Source organism: Accipiter gentilis, chromosome 10, assembly GCF_929443795.1.
Source record: "Accipiter gentilis chromosome 10, bAccGen1.1, whole genome shotgun sequence".
Taxonomy (NCBI): Eukaryota; Metazoa; Chordata; class Aves; order Accipitriformes; family Accipitridae; genus Astur; species Astur gentilis.
Window position 1 is genome coordinate 38,404,535 of NC_064889.1, and position 26,697 is coordinate 38,431,231.

The 26,697-nt window shown below is 41.2% G+C and overlaps 1 protein-coding gene across 1 annotated transcript; it reads left to right on the top strand.

Moving 5' to 3' along the window:
- Positions 1 to 1,179: 1,179 nt before the first annotated feature.
- KCNJ16 (potassium inwardly rectifying channel subfamily J member 16) lies at positions 1,180 to 23,306 on the top strand. The gene is made up of 2 exons (XM_049813017.1): positions 1,180 to 1,274; positions 18,835 to 23,306. The coding sequence occupies exon 2, from the start codon at positions 18,911 to 18,913 to the stop codon at positions 20,198 to 20,200; it is 1,290 nt and encodes a 429-aa protein (XP_049668974.1). The 5' UTR covers positions 1,180 to 1,274; positions 18,835 to 18,910; the 3' UTR covers positions 20,201 to 23,306.
- The last annotated feature ends 3,391 nt before the right edge of the window (positions 23,307 to 26,697 follow it).

Sequence of the window (26,697 nt, forward strand, 5' to 3'; positions counted from 1 at the left end):
GAGAGACAGCTACTCCGCAGAGAACAAGCCATAGAAATTGCAGATTTGTGCCCAAACTGCCATTTTAGGAAAAGTATTAGAGCACAAAAGAGACTTGCCTCTCAATTCTTTTGATAGATTGCAGGAAAGTGGGAGCGTAGAAGCTATTCCATCACCAGCCGCCAACCTCTTGGCTTCTCTTTCTCGGCATTTATTAACAAATTATTAACAAATATTAACAAAAAACAAAAGCAAAGCTCCGTGGCCAGGTGGGCACAGGCACAAGCAGCAGCGATGCACAGAAGTGGGAGCAGGCAGAGTTCATCTGAAGACCTTGTCGATAGGCTCAGGGTAAGATCGGTGTCTGCATCTTGTGTGTGACACTCTCGAATGGGCTGAGTTAAAAAACTTTGTAGTAGCAGGAGTTTGAAGGAATGTATTTTGTCTTGGTGAGCCAGAACACCTGGGAAGGCCCGTGGAAGCACACAACTGATAGTATTGCTCTGTACTGCACACTCCTCTTTTTACACTGACCTCTTTTTTGTGGCCAATGTGGCCTGCTAAAGACCCGTCCCAGCTCCCTGGGATTACTCTCACATTTCAGGTGACAGTGACAGAAGGTGAGCTGGTCTCTATGCAACCAAGTCAGAGGATGGAGTAGCACAAGAGTTTAAAATAACCTGCTTTCTGCTGTCAGTGCGGACAGGTTGGCAGCAGTGGAGGGTTCTGGGGGAAAGATGAGGACTTCGGACATTTACTGGTGACTTTTATTATACATAGTGGTGGTGGGATGCAAGGGTAAAATCTAAGGCCCAAAGATAATTTGTGCTGTATGCAAAAAGCCCTTCCCACTTCTACAAAAATCCTCTTGTCACGGCTGCCTTAAAGGGGCTATAATTACCTGTTGTGTCAGTTATTAGAGAAATAGGAAAGGTTTGGGTTCAAATTAGCTCCTGGTGTAAATCCTCTAGTTGCTTCATACTTATTGCAAAGTAGATGTTGAGACTTTTTGAGAAAAAAACCTGGAAAACTGCTGGGCTCCCAAATGTAGTGTATTTCTTGTCAGTTCTAATGTGCTGAAAGGATGGGATTTTCTGTGAACTTTTCCCAAACAGTCTTGCATTTTTTTCTCTCTTTGAGAGGGGGAGGAGTTGTGCCTAAAAAAACAAACCCAACCTGTCGTTCTCAGCTCTGCCAACCTGTCAGTCCAGCCATGCAAGAGAGAGGGAGAGAGACAGAGAAAAAGAAAGGAGGGAGTGAAGCAGAGATTCTTTCAGATCTCAGAAGACTTTAAGGTAAAGCCCATTTCTCATTTCCTTGATTATGCTTGTCTCTGTGTGTGTACATGTAAAGAGAAATTCTGTTACCTTACAGAGTTTTAAACTAACTAAACAACCTGTGTGGGAATAAACTGTTTATCTTGTTCAACTGGAAGTGTGTTTTGCATGTAACCTGGCAGCTTGTTAGTTGTTGTTTGGAAACACAGTTTCTCTCTCTGAAATTCAGAAGGAGAGTTTGCGTTCATTTAAATATTAAAAAGAGGCAGAGCTTTAGCGCTTGTATGAATACGTGTTTGGGAAGGATATTAAGCTGTGTAATTTCAGGGCTGAAGCCAGCCTCTAATTACTGAAGATCAGGATAAGAACTTGTTAGAGGAGGGAAACTCTTCCAAGGCTGCCTACTGCAGGGCTCTTACACCTTCTCCTGGAGCATTTGGTATTAGCTACTGGTGGAGACAGGATACAAGACTAGACAGACTGTGGGTCCGATCCAGTTTGGCAGTCCTACATTCCTCCATTCCTGTCTGTCCGTTTCTGGTGGGGTTTATCCAACTTGTCATTACCGGAGGAGGAACAAAGCTAAGGTGCAGCAAAACTGCCCGCACGAATTCTTGAGTTAGGAGGGCAGACCAGCAGAGGCACTTTCAGCTCATACCAGAGGAAATTGAAGGTTACAGACTGTGAGAAATTTTGGCTGAAATGAGTGTGAGTCAGAAGAATCATTCTGCCCCAGAGCTTGCCTTATGAGTCTGGTCTGGGCAACCAGTTTGTTGGAACAATAGTAGTAGAGGAGGCCTAGTAGTGAAGGCCTGAAATACAAGAAGGGACACAGTTTTGTTAGATCTGTGTGTCTGTGCGTGAGGACCTGTGTGAGTGTGTAGCTGTGCACAAACGTACATGTGTAAGGAGTCTGCTGAGAGATTCTCACCCCTAGTATGCCATGAAAATCCGCAAACAAATGTAAGAAAGGAAGAATTATGTTCATCCACGTTAGAGGTACCCCCATCTCTATATTTCTAAATCCTGAACAAACATTTTAAACTGTACTAAAAACACCGTAATATCTTTCTAAGTAAGATGAGGGTCTGGGAAGGTCATATAGAAGGCAAACTGCTGGACAGGATTTCCTTTCCTTGCTGTATATTTAGGGTTTTCACTCCTACTGCCAAGGTGTGCCTGCTGAAGACAACCTGTCTAGTAATACTAACCCAACAGACAGAACAAGTTGAAAGATGGCAAAGACAGACAATACAATCGTCACGTTGCTCACCGCATGGGTTGCGATGCCCTTGCCAGGGGTTTGGTTACTTAATACCGGCTTCTGCATCTTCCTTGTTGTTAAACTTCCTCAAATATTTGCGCCTGGGCCGTAGTTTTGGATCGAAGCTCTCCTCCCGTGGCAGTGGCCACAACAGAGCTGTGAGCCTTGGAAGAAGACAGAGGTGATCCAGATTAGAGAGGGGGGGGGTCTGTGAGGTGCTCTGTCCATATGACCATTCCTATAAAAAAGTTTGCAATGTCCTTGCGTTACTTCACTTTCCTTTCTTCTGGTAGTGTGGTCTCCTGGGAAATTTGAGCTGGTGTTTCTTATTACCGCTGACTCATTCCCCTTGGGGATGGTGATACAGAGTGAGACTATAAGCTTTTAATACACAAAAGAAATTCTTTTATAGATAGTGTTTTTTGTAGTATTATTATAAGCTTTCCTGCCAGAGCCAGAATGGAGAGGGAAGTGCTTTTTCAAGTGACAATAGGAGATGGAGAAGAGGAAGTGAATGCTTCAGTTCTGGTGGGGATAAACATTCCTACTGCTAGTTACAGCAATAGAAATTAGTCACTGAAAGAAGGAACGGAGGAAAATTCTTTAGCTTTCATGAACTGCAAAGACTTCACTAAGACTCCCAGCACTTTTGCATCTTCTTTTTGCTTTCCCTTCTCTTCTCTTCTCTTCTCTTCTCTTCTCTTCTCTTCTCTTCTCTTCTCTTCTCTTCTCTTCTCTTCTCTTCTCTTCTCTTCTCTTCTCTTCTCTTCTCTTCTTTCCTTTTATCTACATGATTTAAAGGAATGCAAAGCAGGCTTGGGGCATCTACATGCCACATTCTACAGTGCTGACGGGCATTTTTGAAATGAGAGCAAACATTCTGATGCACTTGTTTCATTACTGCTTTGGAAAGAGTGTGAATGTACTGATATAACAAAATTGGTGCTACTAAGTCAGCCAAGCTCCCTAGAGATCAGACAATTGATCTATGTACTGTCAAAGGCAAGATTATAGTACATGGTGATAAATGGTTTAGCACTGCTTAGCAAATGTCAGTTGATCAATCAGAGTTAACCAGCTGCAAACTTGCTAAATTCAGGCAATGTCCAGGCAATCCATATTTTAGATGGGCTTCATTAGTGTAGCTGTAAGAACTCAGCACTGCGACAGAAGGGAAGAAATGTCAGAAATGCAAGTCAAGTTCTTACCAAGATTTCTATATCTGGCATTCTGGAGGCAGAAAGAGCAGGGACTGATGTATCAGTCATTTGTTCAGGAAACTGTTTCTAAAGAAACAAACTTCTGCAAAGGAAGTCTTATCTGACAAAAGGTTGCAATCTGAGAAACCCTTCTGCCAGTAAAGGTTCTGAATAGTTCTTGGAAAGATCAAAAAGTTCTTGGAAAGAAACACTTCATACTGAGAAAGATTCTGCCTTTCAGCAGGACACTTCTAATTCACCTCGCTCAATATTCTCCGATGTGACTAAGACTCTCTAGATTGGCCGATGCCTTGCTGTTCTTTCTTTTATTAGTTACCTTTCTTGCCCAATATTCTCACCATGAGCTTTTGGTGAGAATATTTGGTAACAGAACATCCATTTCCAGTAACCTACTGTGCAATTAAAATGCCATATGATAAATACAAACAAGCCAAACAAACAAAACCAACCTCAGATTTATTTTCTGATTGCTTTTTAAATTGGGATAAGACCTTAATTTGATTCTTCATCTTTTCTTCTTACATTGTAAAAGCAGACTAGCTGTCCGTCCTGTCTGGCAGGAAGCAGTTCTGTAACCCAAGAAGCCATTGTGGTGTTTTTCACAAGGAACTGTTCATTTTTTGTAGGTTGCAGTCATGATAGTAGCACTGGTTCCTCTTTTTAAAGCAGTTAAATCCGTGTTTTAAGAGTGCAGACAGGGGAGAATATGCTTCAAGTACTCAAATGTTATTTGTGGTGACACGCTGGATTGGAGAATTGGAAGAGTGGAGAGCGTTTCAGCCCTTAATTTCCTGTGGAAAGATTCAGCTGAGGAAGCATTGAATTTTTGGTTTCTCTTTGCTGTCAACATGGTAGAGGATAGTAGGTCAATACTAGCCTGAGAAGATCTAAGAATTGACATTTGATAAAAATCAACAGCCTGGGAAACAAACAGAAAAGAGGCAATTTCAGTGAACAACCATTTTTCAGACAAGTTTTCCTGCACCCCAAAGGAAAACCAAGACAGGGATTCACTAGGCGATGTGAAATTAAGACTCATCTGGTTAAAAGAGTAAAACTAACTGGAAATTTTCCATGTATAAGAACTAAAGGCATCTCCATTCCTGAGGCAACTTTGAACACAAAGGGTCTCCAGTTCTTTGCAAAACATTTTCTCTCAAACTGTTTTCAAATTGGCACCTACTTTTGTGTACATCAACATCAGGGCATTGATTCTGTGTTGCAGTACCAGCATCACCTCGTTGTTTGTTTGCAAGCCTGCATGCTGGCAGTGGCCAGACCCGAGCTGACTTTACTGACCTGATTTCTGACACGGCCAGATGGCCCATTTTGCTGTCCAAGAAATGCTGATCCTTAGCAGCTATGGGAGAACACGCACATTTTCTAACTGGCATTCTCCCACTCAAAGATAGATCGTATTAAGACAAAACTGAACAACTGAGATGATATTCACTTAATACATATAAAAGTAGATGCCATAAAACACAGCCTACTTTCCACCAGAAATCTCAATGGGAAAATTGAAATATTTCTATTTCCACTCGCAAGCCTTAACCAGCTGTTTGACTATTAATGAAAATCCTTTTAGTTTTCCACAACTGAGTGAGAACTCTTTCCAGGAGTGGCCTGTGGTGAGATTTCTAGTGCAGTCTTGCTTTGGATAGACAAAGAATATTAATCTTTTCATGGTATTTTGTTGCCACAAAGAAATGAGGCAATTGGTGCCTCATACAAAACCCAAGTAACCCTCAAACAACTTCTATAAATTTCTGTTATTCAGGTCTCAGAAAGATTTGATTTAGACTTTTTCAATGGGAATAAGTAATTAGTGCTTTGCTTTATCTACATGAGTCCATTCAAATTGAGTTAAATGATTGGTGCGGCAGAGTTTTGGATTGAGGTGCAGTTTCCCCGGTAACAATCGAGAGTGAAATCAGAACCTTTTGAACAGCCAGTGGAATGTGGTTCTACTTGGATGACAATAGGTCAAAGCATTTTAATGGGTAAAAACGTAATCCAGTACAATAGGATTTATTGCCACTATGTCATCAGATTGACACTATTCCTGCAAATTCTTTAGCTTGTGACAGACTTCAACTGAAATCTGTTTAGTGGAAAAACTTGTAAAATGTCATTAATCATTTTGTTTTCCAAATCAACCAAAGAGTCTCTGTGTCTCAGGGGGTTAGAAAGAATATCTTCCAAGTGAGTGAAATTCAACCTCTCTGCACAAAGCCCTAATGAATGGCTGCTCTGGACACAATAAATGGTTCTAAGAACTAAAGGCTCATTTCTGCAGGGTGCTGAGTACTCTGGTCCAAGTCTATTGCAGAACTTCTGCACTTGCTTAATTTTACACTAACAAAATAGTTTCCAGTGATTTCTAGGATGGTTATTCATGCTCTTAAACCTGATTGTATTTGCTGACAGACAAGACCTTGCAGGATTAAGTCCTAAACTAACACTGGAAGAAAAGATTCCCTGTTCAGCATGGCAAGGGCATGGGGCACTATTTCATCCCTTCTGCTGACATTTTTCCAACTTCTGCAATAACGATCCTTTTATTCCAAAAGATCCCGGAGTGCTGTCTAAACTAATAAAATGCAGCCACAGCTAGGAGCAACAATGCATAACATCAGGACAGGAGAACGTGTTTCCTGCAGCCTTAAGGAAATGTCAGGTTAGGGTGCCAGGGTCTGCCCCTCTGCCCCGAAGCTAAAAGCTTAAAAGGTTTGGCTTGGCATCCTTTGGGATGTCCGTAGGGGATCGCTGTCACACATAGGTGCGTAGAGCCATCTGTTTTGGTGACAAGAGGGCAGAAATGGCCCTCAACATTCATTACAGGTGGGTGCCCCATTGAACCTTCTACCAATTTTCCTTTCAAATAGATGGATGTCATTCTCATTCATGTTCCTTTAATATGAAAAGCAGATTCTCCTCAATCGTTTGTCTGGTACCATGCATATCCTTTCATTGTTGATATGAGGCTTTTACAACAATAAAACTTCAAGCTAGTAAGTATGCCTCTCTTTGGAATTATTATGTAGTTATGAAGAACAATTGAGCCAGACAATGACACAACCTGTTTCTTGTCTTCCTCAATGGGAAATGGGCTTTGAGTTTGTGAGGAGGTTCATAAACAGCCAAGGGTGTGTAAGGCGAAGAATGACCTCAAAGCTGAATTTTACACAGGAGAACAAAGAGATCTGAAGTCCTGATTTGAAAAACACCCGAAGACCAAATCAATGGCATAATATCATAATTATCAACACGCGTCATAATGTTGCTGGAACCCACTTGCCGCTTCTGCCTTTAAACACAAGTAAACACAAGCTCCTCTCCTAATTGCTGTGCAGCTGTCAAGCTCCGTAAATGATGTTTGTGCTGGCAGTAGCTGGGAGATAACTTCATCTATCTAGCATTCATATGGAGTGGAGATTCATCCTTGCTTCTTTCTGCAGGATGTTTTGGGACATTATTGTTTTCAGATTGCTTTCCCTTTGTTACAGTTCTTCTGGCTTCCTTCCAGAACCTTTTAGGTTACTTTTTAGTCTCCTTAATCTGTACTTTCTCTCCCGAGTGTAATCAGCATTGCAGTTGCTCCCAGACTAAGACACCCAAGTGGTGGGGCTTGCTTTTTCTGTGGGAAACACCACTTTATGTTTTTCACAGACTTCATTCCCTGAAGATCTTTTCATTATGAAGTGAATACAGCTTAGCACTATACAAAATGTTCCAGAGGAAGAATGCCACCAGTCCAAGCTCATGTGATTCGCAGCTTGTCAGGCCTTGATAGTGATTTGCAGTTTAATTAATCACCTACGGATTTGTGTGACTTTTGAATGACTCTGGCTTTGTGGCAGGAGAAAGTGATGCTCTTAATCAGTTTTACTCAGTGAAAACAGGAGTAAAAATGACCTAGGGAAAATATAGGATAAAACGTCTTCCACTTAGGCTGGGCATATCACTTCTGAATTTAATTCTGTTGACCAATCATTTATGTAACTCCCAACTGATTCGGAGTGGATTGGGGGACAGTGAAAGGAAATTTCAAACCCGAGTGTGAATTCTATTTAGGCATGCTGCTGTTTCTGATGGCAGCACCCCTGTAAAGTTAATGTGTAATAAACAAGACAGACATTTGTTTCACAGGTCCACAGCACCTATAAGGAAAAACACAAAAGTTTCTTCTCAAAACAAGCTTTGGGAATTGCTTTGGCAATAAAATCAACTCTACTGTAGCTTAGATATCTTTTTTCGTGAGTGTTGACATTTGTAATATAACAGATTTTTATTTGATGTCTTTTTGTTAACATCGTCTTGATAAGATCTGCTCGCTTGTTCACAGTGTTTGCCTTTGAGAAGTGAAACAGGAAAAACACAGCTGACTGAACAGGTCATCACAAACATCTTGAAATGAGCTGAACCTCCCATAAGTAGCTCATTCAGTTAGTAGTGCTGCTGAGTGAAAATATTCCATGCAAAGGGCAACCATAGAGGCACAGATCATGGGCAATGAGGGAGGCATAGACAGCCTCTGTGCAAATCACTGGAAGACGAAAGTCCTATTACCACCACCCCACCCCCCCCAATTAACTTTTTTTATTAAAGGGAACTTATATATATATTTATTTATTTATTTTTTAAATAAGCACTGCCATTTTTGGAAACAGTTTGGTATTTTGAACAAAAAATACTGTATTAACTTTCCCTCAGATAGCTGAGGGATTTGCTGATTGAATAAATTCATTATGATGGGGCTGAGAAACCTGTTTGTTGCATTCCTCCAGTGGTTTGTCCTAAAGCCTTCAACAAGTATTCCACCTCTCTGGCTGCAGTCTCAGGAAGAGTTGAAGCAATCTTATGTTCATTCTTATTATGTGCTTATAGTTAAACATATGCATGAATGTTTTTCTTAGATTTAAACCCAATGCCTTAGGTCTTAGATTGTCCTTATCCCACATGCCTTGCCTGGGATTCCTGTCAAGCCCTCCAGGAGCTGAAGAAACAGATTGCCTACTATTGAAGGGTCTATTCCTTGGGGAGCCCATGGAAGAAGTCATTGGGATTTACTGACAAATCAGTCTGGCAAGTGCAAGCTTGACATACAGTGGTTGAAACATGGGTACAAAACCAAAGAAGAAAATATTTAGGAAATTACATTAAAAATGTCAGTAGTAGTCAACACAAATCAAATAAAAAATAAAACAAGGTCAAGACTTAAGGCTTTCACCATCATGAAAAGTATCTTTTTAAACTGTGTAAGGCGGATTGTGAAAGCCATTTTCAGAGCCTGTTGCGATGAATGCCATAAGTACAGTGTGGAAAGCAAGAGCACAGCAAGAATAAAAGCTATATTCACTCAATAACCTTTGAGAATTCAGAATATGCCCAAAAGACAACTCTAAGAAGCAGGACAGTGAGAGGACATGAAAAAAGAGAAGGATTAGATCTGAGAAACGCTGATACAGAGTGGTATATTCCAGAGAATGGGATAGTGATATGGGTAAAGACTCATCAGGGTGTCACAGTTAGTATTGGTGCAAATATTGAAAAGGATCTTGAGAATTAAGCACTAAATCTGTCTGCTACACATGTTTTTGGATGGAGTGGAGAGGAGAAACGTTGTATATGGAGCCATAAATGATGAATAAAGTTTACCCCATTAAATATTTGATGTGGACCACCATTAAAGAGTAGGCACTGGCACAAATGAAACTGAACTCTGATTCAGGATGAATGTTCCTATCTTTAGAGGAATTAGTAACTTATCTAATGATGTGTTAAAGCTGGGGGAGAAGAGACAAGGTTTAAGAGGAGATTCTGCCTATCTTTATATTTCCTAAAATACTAATCCCTGTGTACAGAAACTCACTCAGGTGATCAAGAATAAGCTGTGGGACAGCTTCAAGAGACCAGAAATGAAGTTATGCACCCTGCACACTAAGGTAAAAGGAAAATTCTTAAATGTACGGTCCAAACACACACACATACACGTGATTTTCCACTTCTACGTTATTTTAATCATCTGACTTGCAAAACAGCAACATACTGTTTTTAGACCACTGAACTTGGGAAGAGAATGATAGTTGAAAACAAGAGTGGCCAACACCATGCTGAGTATAAGTTCTGAAAAAACAGCTACTGAGTTCTCAGAGAAACCTGCCTTTCCAGATCACATGCAGCCATGCTGAGACAGAGGCTCATGAGGATGTGTACACAGAGGTTCAGCCATCTGCTCTACAAGGTGTTGAAAGCCATCTCTGAAAGAAGCATCCCATTCCCAAATTTCCTATAGACCTCAGCGGAGTTAAGTAACAATATGGAAAGTCAACTTTCTGCCAAAGTCTGTGAACCAAAGAAAATGAAGGTTTGAAAAAGCCCTTGTTCCTTAGAAAGTATTGCTGTAATTCCAGCAAGCCAAGCCAATTTTGAAGAGCAATGATGAATACTGCCTGTGGTGATACTAAGAAACCCAACAGCTAGACCTGATCCAAAACAAGAAATCAAAGACAACCCCTTCGCTGACTTCAGTAGGATTTGGATCAGGCCTCTGACTTCTGAAAGGTTTTAATATATTTCACAGGCTTTTAAAAAGTGGTGACATATATAGGCTGACAAATGTGGAAGCATGTTTAGGTTTGGATGAAGAACCTGAAACTCGGGATGCCATCTAGGACTATGGGCCTTGGCTGAGCAGCTCCAGTCATAGGAGCTACATGATATTTTCTACCAGAGGAGAGAGAAAATCATATTTAGGCACGTCAGAGGTGGAATTCTCCTGTATCTATATTCACAAATGAAAGGAGAGTCATACAAAGCTGCTCAGAAAAGCAAATAGTGATTCTTGACCCTAGTTATGATTGACAAATTAACTTCTTGAAGCGTAGTACTTGATTGGCTGGTTTATCTGACTGCGTGTGTTAATGTCAGTCACAGAATTTTCTAGTGCTTTTCCTAAAAAAAAGCACTGATACATTGTTTGACTTGATCCTTAGCTAATACTTACCTCAACCTCTTTGATTTGGGAATCAGTTTAGTAAGCTGAGACAGCAGGGGTTTTTGTGGTATTTCCTAAAAAATTAGGTCATAGTGGATGTGATTCATTTTATTTACATGTTTTATTTTGATTTTTTTTTTCCTTCTCCCTTCCATTTCCTCAAAGAAGTAATGCAAAATGATATTTTCACTGTTAGACCTTCCTTTAGCTTTGAAAATGTAAAGGCTTTGGTGATTTAATTGGCATTTGGGATATTTTATTAGGTGAGATGAGACAGCTTCTGAGTATTATAGTGGAATTCCTGCTGAGGTCAGTAGCCCAAAGTTGAGATCAGCAGAAACTTGCACGTGTTCCTGTCTGCCCTGGATAGCCCTTAGAAGTTAATAACTGGTGTCAAGCTACATCTTAGAGAAACTTCTACTAGCGTTGGAAAAAAAAAATAAAAATCAGAGATCCTCAAGCTTCCTACTCACATCTTACTTCTCTCATCTGTTGAACAGAGCTCACTCATGCTGTTAACTTGGGATTCTATTTTATTCTACTCCTTATATGAAATACAATAGCAAGGCATCTGATCCAAACTCCATTGACACCAACACAAGGCTTTCCATTGTCAAAGCTGCAGCTTTTTGAATTGGCAGGATTAAAACTTGCACAGGCAATATAAGGGGTTCTCTGATCTTCACATAACCCTTTGGTTAAAACCACATAACCTTTTCTTCTCTCAGTTGTTTTTGCTATGTGTGCACAGACAGTGAGCAGCAGGACCAGGGAGCACCAAAGTACGTAGGACTGCAGGAGCTAATTGTGGTGGCCCAAGAAGTGCAGCCCCGTATCTGTACCTTATTCTACAGATATACTTGAATAAAGAGCATAACTGGAAAGACAGTGACTCTGTGTTCTTATGTCACAGTGCCCTTCCCTGGATATTTGGTTTACAATGTACTCCAGAAAACAGGAAAAAAAAAGGAGTACGCTTTCTGCCTCAGGAAGCAGAACTGCACAATGTGACGTAAAGGAAACAGCCCCTGAGACTAGAAGAACCCTTTTAGAATATCAGCTCTTGCCTGTCCCCAAAATCCTACATTATTAATAACCTGTTGTGTTTTGAGAAGAGATATAACAGCACTGAATTGCGGCAACTAACAGAGCCGAGGGTGTTGGCACGGTGAAATGGAAGTGGTCAGCATTATCTAATCTGATTCTATCAGTGTTCATGACCTGCCACTTACCTATTGTTGAATACGTTGTTATATTACATCATGTCTATTAAGAGCTGCAACAAACTGTTCTACTGTTCCCTGCCAACAAGATCTGGTGGAAAAGTTCCTCGAAGCATTTTTCTGTGCCTCTGTAGGCTGAATGTAAGCCATAAGGTGCAAAGTGTGGAGAAATCCCACTGCACACATCTGCAGAACTATTGGAATTAACCTTCACTGTGCGTCGGCGCAGACATCAGCGTGTCAGGGGAGGAGGGAGGAGGAAATGATAATTAGCACTAACACTTGTATTCAGTTGCCTCACAACTAACTTGCATTAAAGCCCAGGGGATTCTGCCTGCTGAAGTAGGGAATAGGTTGGCTACTGATTTCCAAAGAAGACTGGATATAAAATATGTCTTTTCAGCTGTTCCCACCTCTGCTCTAGGGGAGGCTGGTGTGGGCATGGTGCTGTCGAGTGCACGCTGTCTGGTCACCCTGGTACAGGAGCTGCTGAGAGCTGAGGGTTAAAAAGTGGAAGAGAGTCAACAGTTTTAGGTTTTACCCCTGCCAAATTGCCTGAGACAAAGAATGGCAGTGAGGCCCGAAATCAAGAGTTTCAAGTTGCCAGCACTTTCCATTTCTCGTGGTATTTCAGTGTTTCCACTGCTTGTTCCTGGCTAAAACCATGCAGTGCATACAGTGCAAATAAATTAAAATAGACATTTTCAGCTTTCTACAGATTTTGGGAATTGCTCTGAGTGGTAAGCAGGGGGCTGGTTCACTTTTAACCTGTCCTGTGGCTCTGAAACAGGCAACCAGCCTTTATCAAGGAGCAACTTGCAGAGTCTGTCTTCTCAAACTTAAGGGGACAAACTTCTTTTTTTCCTTTTTTTTTCTTTTTTTTTTTTTTTTTTGGTTTTGTTTTAAGGAGATCTGGTTTCACTTAGATGAATTAAATGTCAATATATCTGTTACTGTGAGTTGTTCCAGTGTAGATTACAGCACTATTGCATGACTTTAAAATCTATGCAAAGGTCTGCTGCTCTGTGCTATTTATGTCTATCTTTTAAAATGTTTAATAAACAAACACTTTTATATTGACACTTTAGGTCTTGTCTCTGTACGGAGGTATTGAATAAGAAGTCTAAGAAATATCCTTTTTCTCCAGCTCTGAGCTTATCCTATTCAAAATTTTCTTTTATTTCTGTATTTGCAATCTTCTCTTCTGCTGTTGAAAGACCTATATACACAAAACGATGGAGAGAGGAAAGGTGTTACTTGTAAGGGGTTGCTTGCAGAATTGTGTGCTACAATTTGAGAGTCCTGCTGCTGGCTGGTGAACTGCAGCCCTGCCAACCTCCGCTGCACTCAGTCATCTAAGCTGAAGTGATGTGAACAACGAAACGTTTATTTTAAAGGGAAAGCCGAGCCATTTAAAAGCTTTGCTCCAGTGGCTTCAAAGGCATTACTACGGATGTAAGAAAGTTCTGTGATTGCAGCTCCTGTTGGGGTGTGCTCCACTCCTGTAAAGTCAGCACAAAGGCATGCACTGATCTGAAAGTGCTCTGGGTCAGGCTCTGTGGTGGGAACCCCTCTCCTACATCCTTGCTCCCTAGAGGTCTGGCTCTGGGTTCAGTGTAGGGGATTTTGCATTCCCTCTCCCCTTGTAGACATGCCCTTTAGTCATTTGTGGAGACCTGAGCTGAGACGAGGAACAATAAATATAAGAAAAAACACTTGTAACATAAAGTTGTGCTTATCAGGCTCTCAGGTCTGACATTAGAGACCAAGAATGTCTGACGCTTTCTGAAACCGTGACATGATTGCGCTTTTTTGTTCTGCCAGAGGAGACGAGTGAAAGCTTTTGCACCATAAAGGCAAATATATCTTGTGGGCTAAGGGTATTCAAACTTACAAGCCAAGCAGGCGGTAGATTTACAAGCCCAGTGTCACGTGTCCTGAAGCATACCTGTTGGGGATGGCTAGCAAACACCGTGGTGGGGCAGTCATGTGGTGCTCATGATATCAGATACACAAACGGTGAATCATGATGTGTGCCAGCCCCGCTCTGGGGATTACGTATTGGAAGCAGAAAGACTCCCTGTAAGTATCGGGAGAAGTTAAGTCCCTTTGCAAAGAAGAGTGAATGGAAGGATGGAAAGAAAGAAGGAAGGAAGAGTCTCAATGCTGTCCTGTAATAGATTTATTTAGATTTTGTGGGTGGTGATTTTTTTTTTTTTAAAAGGAACAAGTATTTGAGTCAATTCCAAAGCAGCTCAAAAGGTTTTTACTTGTCACATTTCTGGTCTCTGAGCTGAAAGTCTTCCAGGGTTACACAACAATGACTAAAACTGGAAACCTTTCAGACCATTTCCAAAATGAAGCAGGAAACTGAGGTGATTGCTAAACCAATGCTAGAGAGAGAGATCCACTTCCATCTGTGTGGGGTTAGAGTGAGAGTACCCAATTTCAATTGGAGGTTTTGAGTTGTTTTCTTTTTGATTTAATCTCAGAGCAGCATTATTCTGGAACCAAGATCTTCACATTGTTTTGCTTAATGTTTTACAAACAGGCTGTTGACTGAAGTTGTCACTGAACAAAAATTCACCCCTACTTGTTTACATAATGGGAAAATATAGTCATAAAATGGGCGTAGCCACAACTTGTTAGGTATTAGGTTAAGGTGCAATATAGGGATTATCCTCGTAAAACACTGAGCCCTAAACTGAAAATATCAAGATTAAATTGACAATTACATTTAGTGGAAGCCTTTAAAAGGCTAAACTTAATGCTTAAGGCTTTTAAGGTACTGTTGTTCTGAGCAAGTTGATGAAAATCGAGAGTTCGAGTTCTTCTGGTACAACATCTCTATTCAGGAGGAACTAGATGAAAATGATAAATATGATAAAAAGGCTTTCTTCTGCTAGTGTTTGCTTTGTGGTAGCTCTTCGCTGTGTGTTGGGTTTGTTCCTATTTCTGCCACTGCACTGCTTTATGATCTTTGAAATACAGGAATTTACTTCCCTTTCTCCCATATCTAATTGGGGTGAAATTTTCAAAGATACCAATTTGGGGTTCAATATGCAGACCCCATGAACACAGGTTTGTAGAGCAGTTCTGTATGTCCCTGAGCATGTTTCAGTATTCAACACAGTCAGATCCTAACCTTAGCTTAGATAATTAAGAATGTATGCTGATTTTCTGAACTTTGAGTCTGATATGTGTATGCTTTAGAAGAACTTCTGAACACTCTCTGACATTTACCCTAATGAAATCTTACAGATTTCTCTATTTCTGTCTTCCTGCCTAGCTTCACTGCTCCATTTTTATCTCTGATAAGTTTTTATTGGGGGGTGGTGGAATACATTTATAAGAATGTTTAGCAAAAGTACTGCAAATTTCAGCACATTTCCTCCTCTGAACAACAGAACAGTATGCAAGAGGAGGCTCATGATGTGTACAAACATGCCCAGAAATAAAGGAAAAAAAAAAAAAACATGGAAAGTAAAAGCAAGACAAAAAAGGGAGGGTTTGTGTGTTAGTGTTAGAGGAAGGTGAAAACGCTTCCTGGCAACATCTGAGAATCATTTGCAGCAACCGATCCATGAGCTTTAGTGAGTAGAGAATGTTTTTAAATCCTCCCCCACCCCCTTTGTTAATCTTTACCAGGTAGTAGGACCTTTAATGTAATTCATATGGCTTTCTTAGGGATGTGTAAAATATTTCCATTTTGAAAAATAAGATTTTTGAAATGGCTCTGAAGATTTAAGTTCATAACTCTGGTTGTAAGTCTGTGGTCTTCTCCCCTTTAAAATTTGGTAATAATAATAGTCTTCAGACTGTTCTGCAAAAGGCAGTGTGTCTCAGTAGAGTGAGCGATGAACATCTGGCTTCACAGCCTCGCTGCCTCTCATTTGGAATAGGAAAATCACGTGCCTGTTTAAAAGTGTCCCCATGAATGAAGTACAGATCATAATACAGACTTACATAATTCAGAAACATTGAAGGATGGTTTTTTAGACTTAAATGTTCTGAGCAACATCAGACAATGCAAAAGAGTTATTAATTATGATGTATGATTATTATTGTACTTGAGAGACTTTAAAAGGTAGCCTGGAAAAGTTCAGATTTGGCTTACCTTTAAGCACACCCAGAATACCGGGCAACATTTTTAGATGTTTTTGAGTGGCTGAGGAGGCTATTTCCTAAGACTTTCAAGCACATTTGGGATTTTAGGTCATCTGGGGCACGTCTCCACTGTGCAATGCCAAATGGCTCTAAGCAATCCAATTTTCAACACGACGGAGAAAGATTAACTCAGATCCTGAGAGCAATATATGTCTGTTAGTGTTGCTCTGCACTGATTCTTTTTCACTCCATCCAGCTTCAGGGCTAGATTATTTGGTTCTGGTTTAGGAAGCTCTGCATCACATTCCCTTTCTTATTACAGACATACTTCTGATTGTTTTGCAAAATCCGATCTAGCATCTTACTACATGGCTTCATTTATACCAGTCAAAAACCCATCACAGACATCCATGAGCATACATATTTTACTACAACCAGTACTTAGGAGAGGTCCTAAGTAGAGTCAGAGTTCCTAATGCAAGATGCCTCATCATCAAAGTTGTCTCCTGTGTGTGACAGACTACTGTAAAATCAGAGTGGACTTTGCCACATAGCTGCATGTGTGACAGTCCGTGATTCTTGCCAGCACCAACAAAATCCAAAGATGGTGCCAGCAAAACACCATTTTTGAAATATGATGATCTGCTGATGGCAACAGCAGAAAGTAGAATCAACTCAGCAGTCTTTGATTCATGAACTGTTTAGTCCCTTTTAGAGTCCCAGGATGTTTGTGAGTATTTTCAAGGAACTCTAGTTTGAATCAGTCAATAAGAAAAACAGTATAAGCCTTAGTATGTTTTTTATTTAAGATTATATTGGCTCCCGATTACAATTTGCTTCATTTTCACACCTCACATTATGAGGTTCTTAAAAAAATAACTCAACAGTTTCCAGTTTTTGTTTGTTGTTAAATATGACTTATAATATGTTAGGTCAAGAGTCTTCAATAGACTAGGCTACACAGTTTGTTTAAAGCTATGAGTAAAGCAAGTCATATGAATGTTTCCAAAGACTGTATTCCAAGAAGTATTTTTGGAAACATTAATGTTGTGATTTTTAATGAAGGCCACATTCTGAGGCTACGACACCATATGTCACATTCATTTCTGTACTGAAAAAAAAAAAAAAAAAAAAAGAAAAGAAAAAAGAAATGGAAACTATGTTTGGCTTTTAAGTGTTTTTGGAATAGTGTCTATGCATGCTTGTCATTGTTCCTTGGATGAGAGAAGAGTTCTCGGTCTGTTAATCTAGTCCATCCAATATATATTACACTCTATGGGCCTGACTCTCTTCTGCCTTGAAGTGTGTGCAGTCATTTATACTCGGGCAAAGTGAATGAAGAGCTGAGGAAAAAGACTACCACTAGGAAACTTTTTTTGAATTCATTTTCCATTAATATGTTGGCTTCATTGTAAACCTACACCTGAACTTTTGTCAGCTGAAACCAGCTTAAAAATGGGAAAAGTACTTGTCATTTTTCCATTGAAAACTTACCATTTTTTGAAGAATAACAACAGGGTTTCCTCAAAAATATTAGCTTTTTTCATTCAGAAATATCAGGTAGATATCAGAGATATCTATGGCAAAAATTTTGAATTGTTCTAGCTGTGTACCCTATCACTTCTGACTTGTCAGTGGTTTATGTGTTAGCGGTTGGGATATTGTAGAATGAGCTGGAGACCTGCAGGAAAAGGCATTTGCCTTTTTCAGTGCTGTATCCTACAAGTAATTCATAAGTATCCTGTAACTGATTACTTCAGCTAAGTCTTTCCTTTTTTATTGGATTCCATTTGATGAGGTCTCAGTTTCTAACATAAGTTCTTGTTATTAGTCACTAAACGTATAGCCTAGCACTTCGTACTGCTGAAGTTCATATGGTTGCAATCTGCAAAGACATCCATTTTTTTCTCTGATCCGACAGAGGAATCTCCTAATTCGCATCACTTCCTAAATTTGTGTCATCCACGAATTTTATTAACATACAGCATGTTTCTTTCAAACTTATTAATAAAAATTTAAATACATTTTGGCAGCCAGATTATTTTTGTTTGTTTGTTTTAAAGGAATGATTTGAGAGGGTTTCCAGGACCTCAGAGAGGTTTCTTTTTCATTTGAAATGTGAATACTTTTCTACAAATTGAACAAATATGTCTCTGTAGCACTAGCCCAGTAAAGTTCAATTCCATGACCAGGTTTTTCTGGGCAATACAGAAACACAAATAATGATGAATGATTGTGCATTTGATATGTTTTTCTGGTTAAAACACATTAGGACTGAACTTGCCTGCTCATGCTACTGAAGTCTTATGTCTAAATGAGGGTGTGTTCGAGGCATTTCTTCTAATGGAAGAAAACAAACATGCAACAAACAAATAATTAACTACCTCAGATATTTGGCTAACTTTAAGAGGGTTCATGCCATTCCTGTGACTGTTCATGAAAGCCCATCCTGATTTGAATGTTACTTCACCAGATCATTGGGAGAGATACTCACAGTGGGGTCATCACAAAGGTTTTTGATTTCTGTTTTCATCTACATACCAAATTTTACTATTGATATGGACATTTCTAGCTAGTTGAATTGCTAGCTGCCTCATAGTTCCAGGCCTAAGTTTTTGAGCTATGTTGTGTAATGAATGTCAGAGTCTGTGCTCTTCAGAAAATTGCTCATGATGGCCACAGAGTGAATGTATTTAGATTTGGTGTTACACAGTTCTGGCATAGGAAATTAAACCAAAAATAAACTCTTTCTTTTATTTCATAGATTTCCAATGAACAAAGAAAACAAATAGCCACTGGGACCACAAGTGTGTTCTGTAAACTGATTCCACGAGACAGATATGAGAAAGATGACTGAGCAGAGTGGTTGCTATAGGCCTGTAAACATACAGGGAAATAAGATCAGTTACCAAGGCACTTGTCAAGAAAGCCCTGAAAAGGGGATGAAAAGATTGCAGAATCGCTTTCTCCACAAGGATGGCAGCTGCAACGTGTACTTCAAACACATCTTTGGGGAATGGGAGAGCTACGTAGTGGACATATTTACCACACTGGTGGACATCAAGTGGCGCCATATGTTTGTGATATTCTCATTGTCGTATGTTCTTTCGTGGTTGTTCTTTGGACTAGTCTTTTGGCTGATAGCGATCCAACACGGAGATTTATTCAACGATGAAGAAATAACCCCCTGTGTTGCAAATGTCCATAGCTTCACAGGAGCATTCCTATTCTCCCTCGAAACCCAGACGACCATTGGTTATGGTTACCGCTGTGTTACAGAAGAGTGCTCTGTTGCAATCCTCATGGTTATCCTACAGTCAGTATTAAGCTGCATTATCGACACCTTCATAATCGGAGCAGCCTTGGCTAAAATGGCCACAGCTCGAAAAAGAGCTCAAACCATTCGTTTCAGCTACTATGCTGTAGTTGGCTTAAGAGATGATAAATTTTGCCTCATGTGGCGCATTGGGGATTTCCGGCCAAATCACATGGTTGAGGGCTCTGTACGAGCTCAGCTTCTGCGCTACAAGGAAGACAAGGAGGGGAGAATGACGATGGAATACAAGGACTTGAAGTTGCTAAATGACCAGATCATACTCGTTACACCAGTGACAGTCGTACATGAAATTGATAGCGAGAGCCCCTTGTATGGTCTAGACCGGAAAGCCCTGGCCAAGGACAACTTTGAAATCTTGGTCACATTTGTCTACACAGGTGATTCAACGGGAACGTCACATCAGTCAAGAAGCTCATATGTCCCCAGAGAGATTCTTTGGGGCCATAGGTTTAACGATGTCTTACATGTAAAGAAAAAATACTATAAGGTGGATTGCTTACAGTTTGAAGAGACCACAGAAGTTTATGCTCCTCACTGCAGTGCCATGCAACTGGATCGGAAGGAGCAAGAATGGAACCGAACCGAGAAGACGCGGGAAAAAGCAGCAGAGACGTCAGCACTGGAGATCAAGTCATTTAGTACTAACCAAAAGTCATTTAGCGCAGTTGCTCTCATCACTAGTTGTGAAGATCCAGAAGACCTCGTGACAGGTGTCAATCAGCCTTCTGGAGAAATTCCTTATCAGAAAGCAGCTGTGACCTTGAGTAGTCTATCAATAGAGTCCCAAGTCTAGCTTTTTTACTGCAATTCAAATCACTTCCAACAAATCCTCCCAGCATAGCTTTTAGAATATAAACAATGAACTCATATGCCCAAGTATTTATGTTCTAAACCTCGCTGACAGCGTGCCCGCATTGTAATACATTGCTGAGCTGCTAGAAGGCGCTTCATACTGGTTAGCATGGGTATCAGTAACAGATTAGCATTGGCACAAGAAAACAGCTTACATTTGGGTTGACTGGACAGCTACCGTACTCGAGCAAACTTATTGTAAACTTTATTACCCTGCAGGGACCAATGTTGGACATACCCAGACATAGATAATGATCTAGGCAGGGAACAAAAACAATGTAATGTGCCCTCCAGGTCAGATTTTTCAAAGCTGCCTAATTTATTTGGAAGGACAGTTCCCAGTCTCTCTAGGAGGCTCTGAAACTCCCCCACCATCGCAACAAATGATTACGCTTTCATTGCACCTCGCCAGCAGTTCAAATGATGCCCTCGTCCCAGGGCTACGCTGGTGAATCCATGGGGCTGCTCCTTGTAGGAAGGAGTGAACTGGCAAGAATAGCTGAACCCAGTATTACTCGGTAGCTTTGGAAACCTGCTTACACCCTGCCTAGTCCTGTGGGATCCACAGTGGGATCCTGGAGAGCTTTTCTCATTTCCTAGTCGTGAGCCATTCCCAGAACTGCCACTCCTTCAACAGCTTGAGGTATGCGGTATGTCAGCTGGCTTGGGGCTGCGTGAAGGTTTTGTTACGTGGCTCTGATGGCTGGGAGGGCTGGCCAAACTGGCTCATTTGCAACGTTCAGTAATCAAAACGGGACCTCAAGTCTGAAACTGAAATCAGCAAAATCAGGTTGAGCCTCGGAGAGAAGATCATGTTTTTAGAGTGAGCTGTGCAATATTTCAAATCAAAACGTCTTTCATTTCAGAATGTCAGCCTTGCTTTTCTTTTTAGTAGATTATGCTTCTTTAAAAAAGACAAAGATCAATCTGGAGACCAAACAGTGTGATTTTGTCAAAATGAAATATTCTTATTCATCTGAAATGACTGTGTAAAAATGATCCTTCACAGAGAAATTCAACAAACTCAGCTGTCAGCTCAATTTGGAAGAAAGGAAAATGTTAATGTTTTGAAGTTGTCTGTGATGTGGAGGTTCCACACTCTGCACATCTCTCTAATTATTCAATAAGCAATATCTCAACACGCTTTTTTCCCCCTGATGGCTACAGTTAATTTGCATTGTGTTTCATTATCATGCTAACATAAAAATAATTATCTCTGAATTTGTGGTTGCCTAAAATGGGATTTTTCTCACCTGAACTCAGCCACCAAAAAATTAGAGTGTTTGCCTACTGGTCGAGGCTCTTTGTGGTTACTGGAGTGTTCTTCTGTATTCACAGGGGAGTTCATGCCACCTTACTCTGGCTTTTTAGGGAGCTGAAGGCAACAGGGTATGTTTATCCTGGAAATGTTCATCCCTCTCCATTTATTGTTGAAGGAGATGAGATGACTGTTGTGGAAATGCTGGCTAAATTTTAGGCTGCTAAAATTAGGTCTGACGAGTCATTCACATCATTCTGACTAATTAAGAGGTTTTATGAGCTCATCACCTTTAATGAAGAAAAATAGCATGCTGAATCTTTTTTCCTGAAATTTACTCCATATAGTAGTATTGCTGCATTATTTTAATGTATCTTGCATTTCTCTTTTGATAGCACTTGTCTTTGAATCTATGTGATCCCTTTAGGTAAAACCAAGCATATTAACAAGCCTGGGGGGAGGTGGTTGTTCCGAAGCTCATTAATTAGCCTATTTTATATGCTGAATCAGCAGCAGCATCCACGTGTAACTGCAGTAGAAAACATCTTCTTGTATCCTGGATTTAAGCACTGGCAGGCATTGGGGAAATAGTCTAAAGAAAATGGAAAGCAATGTAGGAAAATGTATAAGGGTCTCAGTACTTATGTGGTGTTGGAAAAAAACACCATCCGGATTGTATAAAATAGAATATAAGCTTTGAGACATGTGAAGTAATCCTTCCACACTCCTCTGTCTTTGAGAGATCTTGGCTGGGTTACTTGATTTGATGTTGGGCATCACGCTTTGGGAAAGATATGGAACAACGTGAAGAGAATCTGGAGATCTAGAAAACATGTCAGTGAGGAAGTAGGGAAATAAGGTGTTTCAGTCCAAAAGGGAGCTAGGAAACAAAGAAACAGTTCTCAAACACAAAAATTGCAATTCAAGAGAGAGGGACAATCTGTTGTCTGTATCTGGTGGATAGGACAACAAAACATGGGTTTAAACTGAAGCCAAAAAAGATTGAAGTTAATTAGGAGACACTGTCATAAATAAGATGAAGCACTGACAGATCTGTGGGGTTTGTAATCTCTGGGGTGGTGGCTCCTGGGAAGCTGTTGGAGAAGACACCTGTCAGGAGTGATACAGAATGGTCAACACTGCCTTGAACTTTCCAACCCTTTTTTCTGTGATCCTATGATTTTCAGAAAAAAAGGAATATCTACCATGAAATCTGGTTAACTAGTCACTTCACAAGTACTTACACACGTGTGAGTATTTGCTTAATCACATAGGTAAAGCTACGCAGAGGGATGAGATACTACTGAGACATGTAATCAAAATCCCCAAAACATCTTCAAAAAGGTGCATATTTCAGGTGCTGTTTGCAAAAGTAGTTTCCCATATTAAGCTGCGAATCTCAGCTGCCTTTCCCTCTCCCAGTTATGTACTGTGTGAGCCGCTTGCACTGAAAAAAATTCTTTCCTCGTAATGACTTTCCTGTAAGCGAAAGTACCTGGAGTCTGATTTAGCATTTTGTCACATGCTTCTTGGTATAGATAGATATAAATATGTGAGCATGTATAGTAATGTATGCTTTGGCATATAAGTCGACCACTAACTGATGAGGGTCAGGAAGAAACTTCTCTCCTGGGCATGTTAATTCGTAACAGGCTACTATACAGTTTCTTCTACTTTTATCTACAGCATCTGATACCAGCCAGTGCTGGAGACAGGATTCTGGTTTAACCACTGATCTCAACCAGTCTGGCTTTTTCTGGGTTTCTCTGTTTGATATTTTAATTATATTTATCACAGTATAAAAACTATGTATAATAATGTATAGTAAAGCATGCATTGCATTTTTATGAATAAAGACACAGAAATAAAGAACATGCCTCTACCACACACCTTGTGAGAGCACATTTTACTTTTCTTCCCTTCAGCCGCAGTTTTAAGCTTCCATATCTTAGGCACTAAGAGGTCATGAAAAGATTTATAAGGTGCAGAGTAGTCTTTTGACTTTAAAAGGTGCCAGATCACAAGCAAACCCACAAAGTGATAAACACATTCTGTGGAAGCTTCTTAGCACGAACTCTGTTTGTTTGGAGGAAGGAGCGAAACAAAGCCCTGCTTGCAGATATACACACACACACGCTTCTGCAGTTGCATCCAGAGCTTGCATGCTTAATCTGCAACCTCCTCGCCTGATGGAGGGTCTTCGGTAGCACCAGGTGGGTAAGACAGGAATGGACGGAGGTGTAGAAGGGATACACAACCACACCAACTGTGCAGACTCCTTCTGTAACTATCATTCAAGTGGGGACTGACTGCGCTCTTGGTAGAGGTTCTTACATCCTCCTTGCCTAGGAGAGGACCTAGGGAAGACTCTTGCAGTACAGTGGTGTAAAGCAGCTTTCGGTAAGTAGGAGGGAGAATCTTCCTCACCCATCTACCCATCTGCTCTTTCTAGATGAGGATGTTTCTCAAGGTTTTCCATTTGTTTGTTTGGTGGTGTTTTTTTTTTTTTTTTTATTCATTGCCATTGCGGAGCTGAGCAATGCAAAAGCAAGTAAGCTGCTCAGGAACCCAACAGAGGTAATAACACATGCATCCTTACAGCAGAAACGCAGACCTAACCCTTGAGTCATCCCTAATGAAACGGATGAAGTGCCCACCAGTCCTAAAGTAAGTGTCTGGCTGCTTTCTGGGCTGTTCAGTGAGTTGGGAGCTGAAGTGAAACACAAGCACCCTCCCGCTCTCCCAAAGCATTGCAGGTGCTCCTTGGGTCTTCAGCAGAAAGGCAATACATCGGGTTGAAGTTCAGCAGCTTCTTCCCAGCCACCAAGAGGCAGCAACTGGCATTTCTTTCTGCCTCAGCTAAAAGTTGCTCCCCCTGTTCCCATCTTTTCCACAGAATTTACCAGATGAAGCAAAATTTTAAGAACAAAGAGAAAATAGAAACCACTTTGCATTGGACTCAATCATGATTATAGCTGCATCTCGGTTATTTTCTCTTGGAAAGTAACACTATTGTTCTGGGTCAGGATTAGTTTATGTCAAAGGGAATATAATAAGAGATTATTATAGAATTTATTTTTCCAGTTTTGCCTACCACAGTTCATTAAGGCAGCTGGCATTTCCTTCCCCATTATCATGTATCATTTAGTGCATATTTTCTGTGAAGTTGATTTTCAGAAGGGCATAATATATGTCCCTTTGTTTATCCCTTGTTTCTTACACACTGTGCAGGAGGTCTGACTTCAGCTGCCTACTTAACTTGAAGCATTACAGTTCCACAGTTAGCCTCACTTCAGGAAATAACAGGTACCTTTCAGGGTATCAGAAGTGTTTGTGTGGGAAGAAAAAATTGCTTGTAAGCTTTTTTTAGCTCTTAAATCTTTGCTGGTTTTGAGCTGGGAACCTGCAAACAGAACGAGTTGGTGTCTCTGTGGTGGGCCTGAGAGGCCCATTTAGGGAAGCATCTGACAACAAATTCACTTCCAAGCAGACAAGAGAAAGCATGACATAAATGAAACAAGAAGGAAACAAGGAACAGTTACAGTTTTAGTCTGGGCTGAAAAACGTGGATCGATGTTTTCATGGGGCTTAAGATCACAACACAGGAGCTACTTCCAGAATTTAAAGCTTTTCTTGGGGTCAGTCCCCGCGGCTGAAGAAACGACGAGGGAATCAGATAAACATCAGGCAAATGAAGTCGGATAATTCCGTTTCAGCCTGATGTCGCTCCCTAGAAAGCCAGGATTTTTGGAAGCGGTGATATCACCACCTGTCAGTCGATGTTTCCTTCATACTCCCCAACACAAAGTCACCTAGCCCCTGCAGAAACCCCCAACCATTTCCTCCCCAGGTGCCTCCCCCAAGCCCTATTACCTTTCCGGACCCGGCACACACCCCCCCACACCCCCCTCAGATCCTACCAACCACGTCCAAAGGGCAGAGGGGGCTTCACCAAATTTTCCCAACCACTGCCCCCCCCCATCCCTCGCCCTCCCTCCCCGCCCCCGCAGCCCCCAGCTCCGCCCGGGCCGCGCCGCGCCGCCGCGGGCGCTTTGGCTCCACCTGGTGGCGAACCGCGGCACAACCGCCCCCCGTCCCCCCCGTCCCCGCTTCCTTCCCCGCTTGCCCTGCTCCCACTCCGAGGGGCTTTCCAAGAGCATCTCTTAGGAGAAAAGCGCCCTAAAGTCAAAGGAAGCCCGTAGGCTCGGCCTCCGTCTCTGTTTGAAGCTCTCAGGGGAGCAGCTTTGCGGCGGCGTAGGATCGCAACGATTTGGGAGGCACGGCGTGCTGTCCCCGCGATGGGTTCCCCGCAGAAAGGCGGTGTTATAACCACCGTGTTATAACCACCGTGTTATAATCAACCACGGCATGAGCAGAGAACCTGTTGTCTCCTGCTATTGCCTGACCATCCCAGGCAAACTCGGCACCAGAGGTTAAGGCTTCCTATAGCTGCCTTTTCGGGCTCAGTAGACTAAATCAAACTCGGGCAGAAAACGATTTTGGTGTAAGAACTGATTTGACATGTGCTGCGTCCAGCTGATTTATTCTATATCATTCCTCTTTATATATAGAAGCAAAAGCTGAGAGGTTGCTTGATTTGCCAGCTTAGGTATATATAGCCAGTCAAAACTGGCTACACTCCACTAGGAACTTTTCAAATAGGGCAATGATCTATTTGTGGCCAAAGATACTTACTTCAAGAGGTATCAGTGACAAGAAGCAAAAAGCTGCTTGTTTGTTTGGACCAGGGAACATGTGTGCGTGTAGAAAGGCAACGCTAACGTTTATTATGTAGAACTACACACAGAAGGGCTCCAAAACAGAAATGCCTTAATAATTATCTCATATTCAGTGCCATGTCCACTTCTGAATGCACATTTTCCATTGAACAGCTTCGTGCTTTCTCTCACGCATGGGAGTAGCTCCAATTAAACATCTGCTGAACCATCTATATCATCATCCTTCTTCACATCCTTTCTTCAGGCTCTCCTTCGCAGCGGCGTGTGTAGGAAGCTCCACAACTGTCAGGCAGCTGGTTTGCTGCGACTACTGGGCATTGTATTTGTTCCTCGTGTTTCCCCATCTTTGATCACAGGGTGTCTCTCAGACTTGCCTGACAGGGGAGGGACTATTTTTGGTCTGATGTTCATTCGGCACGATTCCTGCTTGGTCCAGGTGCC

What these genes read in the sequence shown, in the direction of transcription:
- KCNJ16 (XM_049813017.1), top strand. Translation starts at nt 18,911, where the DNA reads ATGAGAAAGATGACTGAGCAGAGTGGTTGCTATAGGCCTGTAAACATA.